Source organism: Cricetulus griseus (genome assembly GCF_003668045.3).
Source record: "Cricetulus griseus strain 17A/GY chromosome 1 unlocalized genomic scaffold, alternate assembly CriGri-PICRH-1.0 chr1_0, whole genome shotgun sequence".
Taxonomy (NCBI): domain Eukaryota; kingdom Metazoa; phylum Chordata; class Mammalia; order Rodentia; family Cricetidae; genus Cricetulus; species Cricetulus griseus.
Window position 1 is genome coordinate 158,857,239 of NW_023276806.1, and position 19,631 is coordinate 158,876,869.

Here is a 19,631-nt window from a genome sequence, read left to right on the forward strand (position 1 = left end):
TTCAAAAGGTGGGGCATAGCTTTAAAGAGCTGGGAAGTGATATGGTTAAACTCTCTTTTTGTCTGAATAGGGAACATGGTAGAATTGACCCAGAATTAGCAAGCCAATTATAGGAGAGGGAAGGTGGAGAGCAAAAAAAGGGTGGGCCTGAGAAGTTCTGATTTAACAGAGGTCACGTGAGCCAAGAAGGTGCAGAAGCTACCAGAGGCATGCTGGAGGGGACAAAGCTGCAGAGTGCAAAAGGAGACCAATGCAGGAGACAAAAAGCAAATGAAAATGCCAAACAAGGAAAATCCCTAAGGCTATCATTCTATGGGAAAATGCCTGAGGCTCTTCTTAGAGAAAGCAGTCATCACAGGAATTCTACAGTGGAGGGTTTCTCCGTAAAAGGTTATATTGACCAACTGTTCCACTTTTCGAAGCCTGACCCACTTTCAAGACTCCCCTAGAATCTGCACCACTGCTCCATCCTCAGTCATTAGGGGAGTGATCCCCACTACTGCTTCAGCCAGAGTGTTACAAGCCTTATCTCTGAATGGGATATTTAACCCTAGGGGTTTGTGCATACCATAGGTTCTGTATCCTTTGGAGGTTTGTCCAGGGGAGGAATATACCACTGAAAGCAGAGTTCTTTGTTTACCGCCTGTACTGCCATCTCTGAGAAGGCTTCTGTGTAAGATGGACTGCAAAAAAGCTTCCCAGAGATATCAGACTGCAGGGAATTCTCCCGATGAACCTAGGGAACAGGAACGATGAGAAACCATGTCAGTAAACTGCTGATAATGAGCTCATTCAATATTTAAAGTAAATTAACTGGCTGTATTTAAAAAATTCCGGGAATTGTCTCAGAATTATTTTATGGAGGGAGATTTTAAAACTACCCCTAGACTACTATAGAATAAAATCTCATATAATAAATGATGCTTTCAAACCTCCCAAATGCAACAAATGCCTTTTACTTTAGTAAAACTTCCTGGCGGAAGGGGTGGATTCCCTGAAACTTGCTGCTAAGAAATACCCATTACATTGTTTCTGCTTTACACGCTGATAAGGATATATCCAGAGTCTGAGCTTCGAGCTCCAGCAGCACAGCTGCTACTTGAACAGAGTGTGTGCTCACAACTAAGGATGTTTAATGGCGGCGCCATCACCAGAGGAAGACACTTATTCTTCCCTGAGATGTTCAAGTCCAACTCCCTCATTCCTTCTTTAAACGAATGTAGCTGACTTGTAAGTTCAAGCCTTCAGTGGGACCTGGGTCTAGCTTCTCTTAGGAAATTCGGTCAATGGGCCAGGAACACAAACTCCAAGAACAGAACTAAGAACTTCATCCATTGTTTTAAAGCGATGCTGAGGCGACTCAGGGAGCAGAACTCAGGGAGCTGTTTATCAACTAAACAGCAAGCTAGCCGGGAGGAGAGCAATACAGACAGCAGAACCTCAAGTCTGAAAATAACCATTAATGGAAGGTGCATTGTTTTCAACATTAACTTCTTCTTGCTTCCATATTCACAGTGAAGTAACTGGGAAGTGGTTTTCCTGGTAGTCTCCTGACATCCAAGGTATCCCAGGGGCTTGATGGCCAAGGACACACATCAGTGCCAGATACAAGAGTTAGAGCCCCCTCTGTCTCTTCCATCATGCCTGAGCTTATTCAAGCTTGGACTGTAAATACAAGTCTTCAAAATGAAAACAGAAATGGGAAAGACCCTTGACTTCAAGCTGTTCACTGGTAAAAGGAGAAAGATGTTTTGATTGAAAGGTAAAACTAAATAGGAAACTTTCCAAAATGATCTAGAAGCTATCAAAAAAAATCTCTGCATAATGAAGAGTGGTACCACACCCCACAGTGCATAAAAGAGATCGAGTAAAGAACTGTTTCATAATTGAATTTCTCTTATGAGGACCTTTCCTGGTTTCTGACAATTATTTTTACAAAGGATTCATATTCATAACTAGGTCAGTATAGAAAAATAAAAATCAGTTACATTTTAGTTCAACACATGTGATAATTAGAACAATTTTTAATAAGCATAATAGACATCAATGTCAAACTGGGGTAATGGATGGTTCAGTCATCAGGGCTCTAGTCATGAGCCCCAGAGTCCTTGTGGACCATGGTGGAATATGCTTGTAGGATCAGTGCTGGGAGATGAAGATAGTTGGATCCCTAGGGCTCACTGACCTGCAAGTAAGTTCCAGGCCAGTGAGAGATCCTGTCTCTAAAGCCAAGGTGGGTAGCTCCCAGAGAATGACATGTGGTGGTCCTCTAGCCTCCATATACAAGTGCATATACATGCGCACCCACAAATACACATAACTGAACTTACACACTTAATCAATATGAAAACATGCATTTTTTATATCTTTAAAGTATTATAGTATCTAGTTGCTGGTGACATTAATTGTAGATATATGTGTGTGTGTGTGTGTGTGTGTGTGTGTGTGTGTGTGTGTGTGTGTGGATACATATACACACATACAAGGGCTTTTTATGTTTTCTTAATTCTTTAAAAGGAATGGGATCACAGACCTACCAGCCTATCAAAACTATATCATTCCATCTAATCAAATATTTGGATTTTTACGGGCTGCATATGCACTTGGTTCATAAGCATACATAACTCAGCACTATACACAATTTTAATCATCTTCTATTTGGGATCTCTAATGTGATTTGTTTGGTGCCTTTGTTTTCTGTCACAAGCTCCAATAGATTCAACACAGAACAACACAACACAATGCATGGCAATGATTGTTATGGAAAGGGACCTACTTCTTGATGGGGGAAAACATGGGCTGGAGTATCAAAGTAAGGAAACAGTTTGATGGAAGTAGCTTCCCGAGTGATTAAAGGCTTAAAAATGTTATTATAAAAATCAGCCAAGCTTGGAGATTATATAAAAAAAAAACCCAAAGGCTTCATGCTAGTTAGTTACTTACCCCAGTGAAACGAATACATGATTAGGTGCCTTGCACCTGTCAGGCAAGACAGTGATCTCAGAGCTGATCATCCTGGGATAGTGTTACACTAATTATATAAAAACAGGAATATACAGGTAAAACAAAATCTTCCATAACAGCACTGCCATGAGGAATGTCAGAGGGATGTAAATCATATTTAAAGTTCTCCTGTGGAATTCCAGCCTCAGAACTAAGACATGAGAGTCCAGGTGGCCCTTCATATGAAAACAATTGGGCCAGTGCTACTTTGAAAACAGACTTCAATCGGGCACATTAGTTCCAAAGTTGTATTCAGTGAGCACAAGAATGAATGACTAAGACATAGTTCTCAGCCTTCAGGTCCACTCCCCTGTCCTCTCCTTCCAGAGCCAAGGCAAGATGGCAAAAGCCTACAATCCTGCCATGTAGCAGACTGAAGAAGGAAGGCTCTTGTGAGTTTGAGACCAGCTTGAGCTCCAGAGTAAGTTCTAGGTAGGATTGACCTAAAATGAGACACCAATCAAATAAACAAGAATTGAAAAAGAAATCCCAGGGGTCTAGGACATATGCAGCAATCCACACAAGAGTCTCAGTCCTTAAGAATTGAGTCAGAAGCTAGTGTGGGATGGGAAGCCCATATCTCATGATTTCTCCCAAGCTATCTGTGCTCTTGGGAGATCCTTCTGGTCTGCCCCTTGCACTCACTCTTCTTTTGATGGGCAAATTTGGGGCAAACATCTGGGACATGCACATCACTGCTTTTCTTGGGAGTGAACTATTTGTTGGTTGGACATTCTCTCTTCCTTCATGAGAGATTTGAAGAATCCTGATGTGTCCAACACTATATGAAGGGCAAGGACTACAAGTACAGCCCCTCACCAGGACATAAACAGCCATACCCTACAGTGTCAATGTTATGATTTGTAAAAGTGGAGAATTTCCTCCTACTCTTGTAATTCTCAGTGAGCTAGAGTTCAGTCCAGAATGGGGTGGGGAGTACCAAGAATGTCAGAGTCCCTGAGTTCCTGGAAAGATGGGGAAGTCCTTTGAAACATCTTCCCACATGATTCCCACATGTTATATCAGGAATAATTCCTTGACCATTCTTTATCTGAGTGCAGCTTGAGTTTCTTGTTGTGTTGAGGTGGGGTTACATTGTGATGCCTCAGAGGTTTCACCAGGTAGTACTGGGTGATGGGGAAACTCATGATCTGATGGCTCAGCCTCCTGAATGCTTGAATTATGGAGATGAGCCAACACACTTGGCTTTTTATCAGAGTTCTTAAAAGTTCCTTAATGTGGTCCAAATGGATCAAAGACCTCAACATAAATCCAGCCACACTGAACCTCCTAGAAGAAAAGGTAGATGGTACCCTTGAATGAATTGGTACAGGGGACTGCTTCCTGAACATAATACTAGTAGCACAGACACTGAGATCTAAAATTAATAAATTGGACCTCCTGAAACTGAGAAGCTTTTGTAAGGCAAAGGACACAGTCAACAAGACAAAATGGCAGCTCACAGAATGGGAAAAGATATTCACCACATCTGACAGAGGGATGATTTCCAAAATATACAAAGAAATCAAGAAACTAGTCACCAAAATACCAATTAATCCAATTTAAAAGTGGGGTACAGAACTAAATAGAGAATTCTCAATACAGGAGTCTAAAATGGCTGAAAGACACACAAGAAAGTGCTCAACATCCTTAGCCATCAGGGAAATACAAATCAAAACAACTCTGAGATACCATCTTACTCCTGTCAGAATGGCTAAAATCAAAAGCACCAATGACAGTTTATTCTGGAGAGGATGTGGAGAAAGGGGAACACTCCTCCACTACTGGTGGCAGTGCCAACTTTGGAAATCAGTGTGGCAGTTCCTCAGGAAAATGGGAATCAATCTACCACAAGATCCAGCAATTCCTCTCTTAGGCATATACCCAAAAGAAGCACATTCATACAACAAGGACATCTGTTCAACAAGGTTCATCACAGCACTATTTGTAATAGCCAGAAACTGGAAGCAACCTAGATGCCCCTCAACTGAAGAATGGATGGAGAAAATGTGGTACATTTAGACAATGGAGTATTACTCAGCAGAAAAAAAATGGAATCTTGAAATTCACAGGCAAATAGATGGAACTAGAAGAAACCATCCTGAGTGAGGTAACCCTGTCACAAAAAAAGACAAAAATCATATGTACTCACTCATATATGGATTTTAGACCTAGAGAAAAGAAGTAGCAGCCTACAATCCACACCACCAGAGAAGCTAGGAAACAAGGAGGACCCTAAGAGAGACATACATGGTCCCCCAGAAAAGGGGAAAGGGACAAGATCTCCTAAGCTAATTGGGAGCATGGAGGGAGAGGAGAGGGAGTTAGAAGAAAGAGAAGGGGAGAAGAGTAGGGGAGAGGAGGACAAGAGAGAGCAGAAGATTGAGTCAGGGGAAGAATAGAGGAGAGCAAGATAAGAGATACCATAATAGAGGGAGCCATTATAGGTTTAAAGAGAAATCTGGCACTAGGGAAATGTCCAGAGATCTACAAGGTTGACCCCAACTAACGATCTAAGCAATAGTCAAGAGGCTACCTTAAAAGCCCTTCTCTGATAATGAGATTGATGACTACCTCATTCTAGAGCCTTTACCAAACAGCTGGTGGAAGTGGAAGACACCCACAGCTAAACACTGAACTGAACTGGAATCCAGTTGCAGAGAGGGAGGAATGATGAGAAAAGGGGTCAAGACCAGGCTGGAGAAACCCACAGAAACAGACCTGAACAAGGGGTTGATCATGGACCCCAAACTGATAGCTAGGAAACCAGCATAGGACTGTTCCAGAGCCCCTGAATGAGCAGGTCAGTTTGGAGGTCTGGTTAATCTATGGGGCCTCTGGTAGTGGATCAGTATTTATCCCTAGTACATGAATGGACTTTGGGAACCCATTCCACATAGAGGGATACTCTCTCAGCCTAGACACATGGGGGTGGGTCTAGGCCCTGCTCCATGGAAGGCCTCACCCTCCCTAGGGAGCAGAAAGGGTATGGGATAGGCATTGGTGGAGGGCAGGGGAGGATGAGGGAACTGGGATTGACATGTAAATGAAGCTTGTTTCTAATTTAAATTTTTAAAAAATTTAAACTATAAAATAAATAGATTTAAGTTCTTGACCACAAAAAAGTTCCTTAATGTGTCTTACCTTGCTTTATTATTTAAATATTCTATGTTAACATATAATTTGTATTGTTATAATTTAACAGTGTCTTACCATATCGCCCAGGCTAGCCTACAGTTTACAATCCATATGGCTAAGCTTCCTGAATGTTGGGGTTACAGGAATGCACCATCACACATGGCCTATTACTTCTAAGGTCACAGGTTATTAAAAAAGAAAAACAAACAAACAAGTAAAACCAACTAATAAACTTTTGGAATATAAAAGAGAGGATGTTCTGGAGTATTCTTGTAAGTTTCCAATGCTATCTCCCAGCACAGAAGTGCTCCATCCTGCCAGGATCAGATGTGTGAAGGTCCCTGCTCAAGAACAAGCTATGGCTTTAGATACTTCCCTGGCAGAGATGGCAAGAGATGATGGACATGGCTAGTAGATGGAAGCCTGTCATAGTTAACACTACAGAGCTGAATGGTGAAGTTCAAAAATGGAGTCGATTCAGAACAAGTGAACATCGGTTTCTAATTTTCAAAGAATCTGTCATAAATATGTACCAGAAGCTCACAGATTCTATGTCTTCTATGTCCCCTTCAGTTTCCTGCTTGAATCTCAGACCTTCCATCTACAAAACACAACATGTTGGCTTCCTCCACAAGATGCTCCTCCTCCATCCCCTTCTCCTGTCTGCTGACCTTGTCCCCATGCTCTAAGGATCACAGGCTCCCCTTGGTCCTGTCTTCCTTCTCCAAAGGGTCATGATGCTGTTTCAGTGTGTCATTTTTTTCCCCTGAGGTAGTGTCTTTCACAACCATATCTTTCTTGCCACTCTTGATGTCAAATGGCTCATTACGGCTTCTCTTATTTAATTCTTTTTCCTCTCTCCTTTGTCAGTCAATGCTACATAGTACCAACAGTAAGGCTAACATACATGTGTTCTTTTAACTTTTATATTACCTTTCTTGTTAGAACATGATTTTATTTTTTAATTTAAAAGTTGCCCATAAAGTAACAGGTTTCCTTATCATACACATTTCATTGTGGTTGACTTTCCCCAACGACATCCCCCACCATTTGCCTACTCCTCTTTCTTCTGCTGTCCTCTTTCACCCCCAGTACTCCCCTTTCTACTTTAATATTTCATTGTCTTCCTCACCCTTCTGTTGAGGCCTCCCCTCCCTCCCCCATGCCAAGGGATCCTCTCTTGTCCTCTGGACTTTACCCATGACTACACCTGTGGAGACACACATATTTACCATTAGAAGCTAGGATCCCCATGTATGAGAGAAACTACAGCATTTGTCTTTCTGAGCCTCTATTGGCTCACTTGATAAACTTGAAATTTTTCCAGTACCATCTATTTTTGGCAAATTCATAACTGCATTCTCCTTTACAGCTAAATAAAACTCTGATGTGCATACGCCTTATCCACTTATCAGCTGACAGGCATCTAGGCTGGTTCTACTCCCATGAAAAGAGAAGCAATGAGCATGGATGTGCAGACATTGCTGTAATAGGATGTAACATCCTGTGGATATACACACACCTAGGAGTAGCATAGATGGATCACATGGTAGCTCTATTTTAGATTTTTAGAAACCTTCACAGTAATTTCCACAGTGGTTATACTATTTTACACTCCCACCAACAGTAGACAAGAGGTTGGTCTTTCCCTCATCCCAACTAGCATTTGTGGTCATTTGTTTTCCTAAAGGTAGCCATTCTCATTAGGTGAGATAGAATCCCAAAGTAATTTTAGTTCATACTTCTCTAATGGCTAAGGATGTTGAACATTTTTAAAAAATATATTTATTTCTTCTTTTGAAAACTGCCTTTTTAGTCTGTTGGCCCATTTATTGATTGGCGATTTGGTGTTTTATGCTTAGTTTTTGCTACTCTCTGTATATTCTAGATATTTACCCCTTCTCTGAAGTATAGCTGAACAAAGTTTTTTTTCCATCCTACAACCTGTCTGTACACTCTTTTGACAGTTTCTTTTGTTGTAAGAAGCTGTGGGGGGAGGGGTGTGCACATCTATGTGAGAGAGAGCATACTTGCTTGTGTGTGTGCTTCTGGAAGCGAGAGGTCAACTTTAGTGTGTTCCATCCCATTTTAGCTACATTGGCTGGCCAGCAAGCGTTTGGCATCTACCCATCTTAGTCTGCTTGCCACATCATCCAGCTTTTGAAATGGGTGCTCAGGATGCGATGTCAAGTCCTCATGCTTGCACAGCTACTGAGCCATCTCCCCAGCCCCTAAAAACCTTTTGATTTCATGTGCTCCCACTTGTCAGTCCTCGGCACTCTTTCCTGTGCTTTGAGGTCACAAAGAGAAGTGTCTTGATTATATTATACCATCAAAAAGTCTCCCCAAGTTTCCATCAGCAATTTCAAAGTCAAAACTTTGACAATCCATTTTAATCTTCTCACTTTCCTTGCACTGTCCCTTAGAAAGAATCTCTAACATGATCTAACTTCCTCTTGGTCAAACCTAAGATCTGTTTCTCTGCGACTAGGCCAAGACTACTGAACTCAGGATTCAGCTTCTCTACATTATCTGTCTCTACCAAGTCAGCATTGCTTTGGCATATTGTAGGAATTCAACAAATGTTTGTCGATTACTAAATTTCAAACCCATATCCCTAGTTTTGAAATGACTTGTTCAGTATAATTAAACTTATTTCAGTAGCTCATTTAAACATCCCGATTACTCAAGATCATGATGGTTTTAAAAGTAACTCTTAAAATTTTATTTATATCCATATTTTTATGCCTTCTCAATGGGAAGTTCTAAAGTTTTCATATTACATATTTTGTAAAAACCCATGGATATCAATAGACCTTTCCCAAGTAAAAAGTTCTCCAATTCTTAATTCATCTAACATTTTCACTTCTTTAATTTATTTATATTAATTCTTGTGAGAAATACAATGAATATTTTACACATTTAAAATAAATAAAAAGAACTCGGGTGTGGGTTTAAAAAGACTCATACTAGGTTATGGCAAAGTTATGATACTGGAATTTTCATCAGATCAGCAAAATGGCTGCCCAAAAGATACTGATTTTCAGGAGTGTAGATTTTGGAGCATTTCAAAGGTCAGAGGGTATGACAAGAAAGAAGACTTGAAGTGGGAATCATCCTGAAACCGCACTTGACTTGGTGGTCCTTCCTATGTGGTTCTACAGAAATTAGCCTCCTAAGAACCTTGTACCACTTGGAGGCTGATGTTGACATTTCAGACTCCAAGACAACTCACAAAGATAAATGTTTTAGAAGCTTACCTTTCCTGATGTTTCAAACAGGAATTTCTCTAGTGAAACGGATTTTTCCACACCTTGAATAAGTTCCTTTGGAAACTCATCAATGCACGAAGAAGAGTAGAACTGCAAGAACTTTTTCAGGAAAAGATGCATTTCTTTCTGGCGCAAAATCAGTTCAGAGTTGTACAGGGATGTGAGGAGCATGTCGTCGGGCAAAGAAATCCCTGAGACCGGAGTTGCAGATGCTTAGGGAACAGAAAGATCATTATTGAGGCTCTTGTGAGGGACAGAATGGTCTCAATCTTGGTACTTATTCATTGATTGCTATGGTACACCAACCAGCTAGTGTCTCTCCACCAGCATGCTCTGTAGGATTTATATGCTAACGACTGCTGATTGCCACATGCTTCAAGGGAAATCTCAGAGACATACAAGGATATTGCTGCTGGTTGTAAATGCTAACAAGTGCACCAACTGTCCTGTCTACCTGTCTTATTTTGGGTCCCTACAAAACAGGCCCTGTTGTGGAGATTTAGATATGTGATATTCTTCTGAAAAGGAACCTCAAAGACTTTTGTGAATGGTCCATAAACTTGGGGCCAAGAGAATGGGAGAGTTAGAAGGGTGAATAAATGAATGGAACAGGTCTGTGGGCAACAAGGGATCAGTCCTACTAGATATTCTGGGAACAACAGAAACATGAAGGAAAGCCTCCACCAAGTCAGAAGGTGGAATGCTCCTCTATGTCCCCTGCCTTATTGGTTAAGGTCACTGCTGGATGTAGGAGCCTTGGCACATGCAGGCCATGTTTACAGGATGAACAAAGCCCTAAGAAAGCCTAAAGCAGAGAAGCAAAGAAAGGAATCCTTCTGTGGAAAGTGTCAGCTATTGCATTCAGAGGCAAGCTGATTACACTGGTGGCAGGGCATCTTCAGGTATGTCTGTTCAGGTTCAAGGCCACTCTGGATAAGTTTCTGTCACTTCAGAACACAGCACAATCAGCTTTTCAACTCAGAAACCTTCCCAGGTGATGGTTTATCCCCTTGCTAATGCCTGACCACTGTGTTCAGCCATCTGTGACTGACTTCAGTTGCCCTGCTTGCCTCTCAGTCACAGTACCCTGGCATGAGCCAGTATTCCTTGACTGCATTCTTGAACAACACTAGGTCACTAACTTCACAGGCATGGCAAAGGCATAATAAGATGCTAATATTGTCAAAATAGCCATGGCAACAGCTGATGTGAGAAGGCTTCACTAGTTTTCCTAGGTATTCTTTATAGGGCTTACTGGCTAGTTTTATGTCAACTTGATACAAGCTAGAGTCATTTGGGAAGAGGGAACTTCACGTGAGAAAATGCCCCCACTAGACTGGTCTGTGGGCAACCCTGTGTGGTATTTTCTTAACTGATGGCAGATGTGGGCAGATCCAGCTCCTAGTGGGTGGGGCCAGTCCTGAGCTAGTAGTCCTGAGTGCTATAAGAAAGTAGACTGAACAAAATCACAGGGAGCAAGCCAGTAAGCAGCATCCTCCATGGCCTCTGCATCAGTTTCTGCCTTGAGTTCCTGCCCTGACTTCCCTTAGCAATGGAGTGTGACCCGAGAGTTGTAAGATGGAATGAACCCTTTCCTCCTCAGATTCCTTTTAGTCTTGGTATATTATCACAGCAACAGCAATCCAAACTAAGACACGAAGTCATTTTTTATAACTAAACATCCTACCCAAATCATACAATCCATCTCTTCTACATTCTAATATTGGAACACAGCCCAAAGCCAAATTCTATCTTATTCATTTGTAAGCTGCCACTCTGTCGTCCCTGGTTTTTAACTGTTTTGCTCTATGGACCACTTGAGCAATCTTGGGAAGCCACCAGAGGCCTCTCTGTTATGCTGTTTTCAAATATATGAAATAAGCTGTGTGGAATTTCCACAGACACCAGTAACTCTGAAATATTGTTCTAGCTGAAGCTCCCTGCATTCCAGGTTCAAATCCCTGAAATGTAAAGTAAATCTTCTGATCATGTAGGAAGGTGGTATCTTTTGACATCAGAAAAAATGTCAAAACAACTTTATACTCTAAAAGTTAGAAATGTGACCTAAGTAGGAAAAAGAATGTAATACCCCCTTTCTTTTAACACATAAAGCCTCACCTAGCAGCTTGCTCATGTTGTTAATTCTCTGTAGATGTATAAAGTAGCGAATGAGAAGGATCCATGTAATATCCACTTTGTTGTTTGCCTTCCTTTTAGGATCTACACTGTCATAAATCTCATCATTTTGCTGCAAAAATGGACTGCCAGTCTGGAAAGAAACTTGGTAGTTTTCTGAAAGTTAAAAAACAAACAAACAAACAAACAAAAAACTCAATAATACAATGCTATGCTTTCCTTGGAGGAAATATATGCACAGGGTCTGGGGCAGGGGTGGAGAACACAACTTATAAAGGAAAGACTCTAACACAATCATATGTTCAATGTTTTAAAGTAATTGCGTATCACAAAGGTACCAAACATAATGTTAAAAGAAAAAGACTGAGGGAAGATATTTAGCACATTTATTACTTCTGTTTCCTTAAAAATAAAGAATAAATATTTTTATTCTATGAGTGTTTTGCCTGTTTGTACATGTGTGTACTATGCACATGCCTGGTACACACAAAGGCCAAGAGAAGGTGCCAAATCCTCTGGAACTGGAGTTGTGGATGGTTGTGAGCCTCCATGTTGGTGCTGGAAACTGAACCCAGGTCCTTTGCAAGAGTACCAAGCATTCCTGACTGCTAGGAGATAGATCCAACCCTAAAAATGTTTTATCTATCTATCTATCTATCTATCTATCTATCTATCTATCTATCTATCTATTTGTTTATTTATTTTTAGTTCTGGGAATTGAACGTAAGGTCTTGTGCCAGCTAAGCTAACGCTTTGCGTCTGAGCTATAGCCACAGCACTGCTTCTTCTTATGTAACACATCTAAAACTTTCATACAAACCAATTTTTAAAAAGCCAAAATAATCTTATTTCATCAAGCATCTCATAGGAGAGGTGTGCAAAGAATTCCAACATGCAACTGGTAGGCTTAAATGAGGAAAAATTTTAGCACCACTAAAAATTGGGGAAATATGAATTCAAGATGAAATACCCTTTCCTATCCCTTGGGAAGTAACACTGGATATCTGACTATAGTGTTAGTGGTGACCTGAAGAAAATGGAGTGTGCCTGCTCTTCCTCATAAGCACAATAAAAGCAATATGGCAGGATCTAATGAAATAGAAAACGAAGACACTCGCATGTTTATACAGAGTCCTGCTCAAAGATGTGCCTAATAGTTTTGCAATAGAAAAAGGAAACTGAAACAGAATACAGTTTACTCATCTGACATTGTAGAGAGGAAAGAGAATGAACCAGATCCATCCATAAAGAAGAAAGTGCAGTGTGGTGGCACAGGCCATCACACGGTCTCAACAGTGCTGCTCACTAGTGTGAGACCTTGAAAATGCCTGGGCATAATAAGAGTGCTGATGGGGAGGTGTTATAAATTAATAATGGGCTAATATGCAGAGGAATATGAGGAAAGTAGTTTGGTACTACTGATGTAAATCCAAGGGCAAGTAGTGCAATTCCTTGTGTCACTAATCAAACACAGTTACATATGGTAGTTGGTCAGGGAGCAGTGATTGTCTCTGGGGATGGAGATGAGTGGGTTCTTCTGTGCGTAATGGTCTAGGCTTGTTTTCTTAACTAACAAAATATGTTCCCATGAAATAATTGTTATCAGGAAATGAGGTTTCTCTGATTGTCTGTCTAGCTACCTAACACCTTCCACCTTAGAAAACAGAATACTTCTCTCATGCTTTTAGAGTACCTTGGTTTAAAAAAAAAATAAACAAACCCTTAAATCTATTTTGTCTGCCTGAATCCATCAGCCACAAATAACCATTAATCAATCATTTGTGCTAGGAACCATATATATTTTAATAATACTTTGGAAACTCTTATTTGGAAAAAATTACATGTGTTTATAAATTTTTGCACTAGACATTATACTTTCAGAATTTATCCAAGCTGTTCATAGGTATAGTTCATTGATTCTTTTTGTGGTTTTATATTATTCCTTTAAATAAATATTGTACAATTTATTTATCTACTCTATTGTTGATAGACATGTGAGTTCTTTCTGAGCATATTTTTAGTTTTTAAATATTTATTCATTTTTATTTTGCATGTATGAGTGTTATTTTGTATGTAGTGTGTGCACCATGTGACTGCCTGGTATGCATGGAGGCCAGGAGAGTTACAGGTGGTTTTCCAGCTGCCATGTTGGTTTTCCAGCTGCCATCTCCCAGCCCCTGTCTTTTCCTTTGTTTTTATTTTGCTGTTTTAAACAAGAGTGCCTCGAATATTTGAGTATATATTAATTGATATTCAAGCGTACAAATTACCAGGAAATAGATTTAGTAGTTCATTTTCTGGTATGTTTAAAAGAATCTTGCCATTTGTTCTTTTGTGTAAATTTTACAGTGTTTGTCAACTACCACAAAATAGAACTTGTTAAAACTGTTACTAAAGCTTCATTAAATTTACATGCCATCTTTAAAAAACTTACCGGAGTATGCCCCATCAGGCATAAAGATGACAAGATCTCTGTGTTTGTCGATAGCTTTCCATGAGCTCTTTATTAATAACTTCTTAACCAATTAGTAACTTAACCTTTTAAGAAGTATTATCTTTCCAAAGCAGTGGTGGCACATGCCATTAATGCCAGCATTTGGGAGGCTGAGGCAGTCAGACCTCTGTGAGTTCAAGGCCAACCCACTCTACAGGGAAAGTTACAGGACAGCCAGGGCTGTTATGAAAAACAAAACAAAACAAAACAAAACCAAAAAAAAAAAGGAGGAGGCATTATCTCTGAAATCTATAAAAATAAAACCTTTCAAAATTATTTTTGAGAATTTCATATATGAGTTCACTGTATGGACATCTCTACCCCTCTCCCTCCAACTCCTCCATGTCTCCATCCTTTGCCCCTCAAATCCACACAAACTATTGACTCCAACTAGTGTTGCCTTTTTGTACAAGTCTTTGAGGCTGATGATTTAGGATTGGATAACCTATCAGGGTGCTTGTCCCTAGAGAAAACTAATTCCCCACTCCCTCCACCTCCACTCAGCAGCCATTGATTGCCTGAAACTCTTCATATAGGGATGGGGTATAGAGGATACTATAGCCTTGCCTACTTAGGGGCTTGCTTCAGGTGTGCGAGTGCATGGTCAGGTCGATGTAGGGAAAGTTGAGGAGTAAGGGGCGCTTACATGGCAGGCCTGCTTTCGCTTTCATCTTCAGCTTGCTGTACTTAACAATGCCCTGCCAGCTGGCTAGGTCACTCTGTAAGTAAGGCTTTTCCCTATTAAACCCCTTGTATTAAATTTCCTGGCTCCGTATTGGTAATTTCCCATATTATCTGGTTGTCAGAAGCAGGATATTGTAACCTAGACCCCATTTGGGAGAGCCTGTGTGTTCCACCAGAATGGCAGACTAGGCCGGGAAAGCGCTCCATGTCTCTACAGGTGCTCCCAGCTTACAGCCAACTCGCGGCTCCACACAGACCTGCTGCACCACACAAGTGTGTCCCTGATGCCACTGAGCCTCTCAGAACCGTCCACCCATCTGGGAGACTTCCACAGACCTCCCCATGGTTACTGTCAAAGTTTCTAGCTGTGTGCATGGGGCTGGCTCAGACTGAGGCCTACCTGTGCCCGGAGGCCTCCTGCCCTTGAGCCAAATAGGCCTTGGGAATAGGCCTCAGCTTTCAGCAGGGTCTGCTTCTCCTGGTGCGGTGGCGTAAAGCCAAGCCTTATTCAGTGGTTGCAGCTACAAGGCCATACACTCTCTAAGCTAAGCACAGCCACATTTGTGACCTCTCTCCACCACTGCCACCATCTTGCCTGACCGACTGCTGCCAAAAGCCGTGCAGACTAACTATACACCTGAGCCACATGCTTGTCAAAGATAGTTACTGCATCTGGAGTAGAAATCATCAGGTAAAATCATGACAGAATATTTATCATTTGCTAAAATTGCTAATTTTGTGCTTATTATGTGAATTCAATGTTTGAGGAGGATGCTAATCTGTCAATTACCTGCCTATATGCAGCAATGGCAGTTAGCTTGCTGGTACAAATAACATTACTAGCCAGAGTCCCCAGGAGTAGGGACAAAGATAACCTCACCACCTGCTTACAGGAAATAACAGCTTTACGCAATGAGGTTTTGGAGAAGAGATTACGTCAGGCCACAATTGTGCAGCAAGTGGAACAGAAATTGGGTGATAAGCTTGGCTCTGTGTCCAATATGCTAAAGACAGAGCTGTCTGTTACCCAAGATGAGATGCAGCATATTTATGATAAGATAAACACAGAGAGATCCTCCATGTCTGAGACATTAGAGGCTAGGCTATCAGAGGACCATGATGAACTAAAGAATATCTGTAGCCAGCTAGAAACTCAGATAGGCTCTGTGACCCAGAAACTAGATGCAAAGGTGAAAAATACCCAGGATAGGGTTGAAGAATTGGACAATGCCATTCAATCAATTATTGAAGCACCTAAGGTAGCAGATCACAAATTTGAATCTAAGTTTGAATATTTGGAAGATAATTTACAGAACAGGGCTGACAGATTAGATAGGCCCATGAGGTCGATTGCTGAGGACTCAAAATCAGCAAATCATGACCTCAAATCTAGACTCCAATACCTAGAAGGCAGTTTCCATACAATCCAGATGCTGTCTAAGGATGACCTATTAAAGACCTAGAAAAACATATAGAGGACAGTTAGAGCAATTTACAGATCCACTAACATGCTTGGAATCTTTTATGATGCAGGAAATTGAAACTTTTCATGAGGATATCATTACTAGGCTTAAAGATCATTGGAATGCCCCAGAGGCAGAATCATTCCAATCCGAGGCACCTACTCCACCGAGGTATCATGACTATTCTTCTAAGGTTGTTACTCATACACCATTAGTCTACCCAGCTACCATGGTAGAAACGCCATCTTCTAAGAAACACCCTCAGGGACAGATGGCTTATGTATGACAACTTATACAGCTGAAGGATCTTAAGAATATTAATCAATCAGTTGTCTCATAGGTCTCCATAGCCCATATATAAAACAGCTATTACATTCATAGGCAACCTTTAACAGGGTAACGCCCACAGATTGGGAAACACTGGTGGCAGCTGTACTTGAGAATTCATGCCAAATCCAGTGGAAGGAATTGATCAGGGAAGAGGCAAAGCTCCTTGAGCATCAAGGCATAAAGGAAGGTTATGAAGCCCCGCTAGATAAGATTCTTGGTGAGGGTATTTATGCTAACCCACAGGCTCAGGTTGAATACGATGACCATATACTGTCCCTATGCAGGAAAGCAGCATTAAGTGCCTGGGATAAGGTTTGTGAGCCAAGAGAACATCTAGAAGCTTATACCAGAATAGAACAGAACCCACAGAACAGTTCCAGGACTTCTTACAAATGTTAACTAGAGCAGTAGAATTACAGGTAACAGATCCAGAAACAAGACAATCAATTATATATACAATAGCTTATGAAAATTCAAACTGAATATGCAAAAGAATACTTTTGTCTTTAAAGATCAGATCAGCTCCGCTAGAAGAATGGGTTTTGCATGCAGCCAACATTGACTATAATGTGCAAGATACTGGACCTTGGGTAGGAGAAGTCATCTCAAAAGGTTTAAAAAGGCAACAGGAGATTAAATGTTCTAGAGGTGAGGACACAAAGGCTTGGGAAGGAGAAGAACCTTACAGAGGTCAACATAGGTACCAAGCGGCTAGAGGTAATTACTACTATGAACCAGAACCTTGGGTAGGAAGAGCCTTCTCCAGGAGACCATGAAGGCACCAGGAACCTAGATGTTTCAGCTATGGTAGAATGGGACATATCAAGAGAAATTGTAGACAAAGGAATTCTAACAATGCCTCATACAGAGAAGGCCACTGCCTTCTGGATTGTGTAGAAGATGTGGTAAGGGCAGACACTGGACCAATGAATGTAGATCGACCAGGGACATGCAAGGAAACCTGTTAAGGCCGGGAAACCCCTAGGGGGGCCTCAAGAAGTCCCCCACATCGAGAAAGGTCCAATCATTCCCAGTAGCAGTGGAAGACAATCTCTCACAGGATGAATAGATAGTTCTTTGCCTATTGTGAAAAATGATACTGCTCTAGATGATAGTTTGAATAGTGATGAAGAATCAAATGTGAATGGACAAAATGAGAAATGCTTATTTTGGCAAACTTCTATTAATGATAAAAGATCTCAGTTGAAAGTGAAAATTAATAATAAAGTTATTACTGGCTTAGTAGACACTGGGGCAGATGTGACTATTATTACCCAAAAGTCTTGGCCTCAGAAATGGCCTCTTAGAGAGGCGAATATACAAATTTTAGGAATTGGAACTCTCTCTAGAGCTTGACAGAGTGTTAACTTGGAGGTCTGCATTGGACCTGAAGGACAGAAAGGGAGACTGAAACCATACGTGGCAGATATAGCTATAAATCTCTGGGGTTGTGGTCTCTTACAGCAATGGAATACTCAGATTAATATTCCTCCAGTGTCAGATACAAATTATGTACAATCTTCAGATAGTAGAAAAGATCTGGTAAGATGCTATGGAAAATGGTTACCAACCATCCAGGCTGTACAGAAACTAGGTACAATTGATAGACCTTCAGGGGAACCAAAGGCCCTGCCATTGAAATGGCTTACAGATGAACCTGTTTGGGTAGGAGAAACTACAGGCTTTAGAAAAGTTAGTACAGGAACAGCTAGAGGCTGGACACATAGAGGATCTACCAGTCCTTGGAATTCTCCTGTATTTGTTATCAAAAGAAGTCAGGTAAGTGGACAATGCTGACAGATCTGAGACCCATAAATAAGGCAATTCAACCAATGGGCTCTCTGCAACCTGGAGTGCCGTTGCCTTCCTTGATACCTAAAGGATGGCCGATCATAGTCATTGATCTGAAAGACTGTTTTTTCACAATACCGTTACAGGAAAATGATAGAGAAAATTTTGCATTTACTGTACCAACTCTTAATAATTCACAGCCAGTTAAGAGATATCAGTGGAGGGTTTTGCCACAAGGAATGCTAAATAGTCCTACTTTGTGTCAGCACTTTGTACATCAACCTTTGGAAATAATTTGTAAGAAATTTTCACAATCTGTTGTTTATCATTACATGGATGACATTCTATTATCATATTCTAATAAAGAAACTTTGGAACGTATGTTTGAAATGGTGAAGGAACTTCTGCCTCATTGGGGGTTACAGATTGCCCCAGAAGAGATACAAATAGGAGGTTCTATTAATTATTTAGGTAACAAAATAGACTTACAAAGAATCAGACCTCAAAAGGTACAAATTAGAAGGGATTGTTATCAAACTCTTAATAGTCTTCAGAAGCTGCTAGGGGAAATTTCTCAACTACAGACAATTATTGTGGTAGAAGGACATGACTTAAAGCATTTAAAAATGGCTCTTAAAGGTGATAAGGACCTAAACAGTCCGAGAATATTATCCACTGAGGCAGAAAAAGAGTTGCAATGGGTAGAAAACAGAATATTGGATGCACATGTAGATCAGATAAAACTTGATTTACACTGTATTCTGATTATCTTGCCATCCAGAGAATACCCTTCTGGGATTCTGATGCAGAGGGAAGGCACCATATTGGAGTGGATATTTCTGCCACATAAACAGAATAAAAAGTTAAAGACATATATAGAAAAGACTTCTGATTTGATTCTAAAGGGGAAATTAAGACTTCATCAACTGACTGGAAAAGATCCAGCAGAAATTATAGTACCTTTAACGAATGAGGAAATTTCCTCCTTGTGGAAGAATAATGCATATTGGCAAATAGCTCTTACTCACTTTTTAGGAACGATTAGCAACAATTATCCCAAAACTGACAGAATTAAATTCATAAAAAAAAGACAGTCTGGATTCTTCCACGTATTTTAAGACAAACTTCCATTTCTGGAGTTCTTACCTTCTACACTGATGCCAACAAATCAGGTAAGGCAAGTTACAAAGCAGGTGAGGTAAGTAAACTAGTTCAAAGTCTGTATACATCTGTACAGAAGGCAGAATTATATGCAATTCTCACGGTTCTCATAGATTTTACAGAACCTCTTAATATAGTTACTGATTCTCAATATGCAGA

The 19,631-nt window shown here is 40.6% G+C and overlaps 1 protein-coding gene across 1 annotated transcript in view; it reads right to left on the reverse strand.

The window, feature by feature from the left end:
* Positions 1-19,631, reverse strand: part of Cfap54 (cilia and flagella associated protein 54) — a 293,678-nt gene that overhangs the window by 43,816 nt on the left and 230,231 nt on the right. Inside the window, 3 exon segments of the mRNA XM_035451711.1 lie at positions 569-736; positions 9,402-9,625; positions 11,532-11,705. Of these exon segments, the coding sequence (XP_035307602.1) occupies positions 569-736; positions 9,402-9,625; positions 11,532-11,705 (566 nt within the window).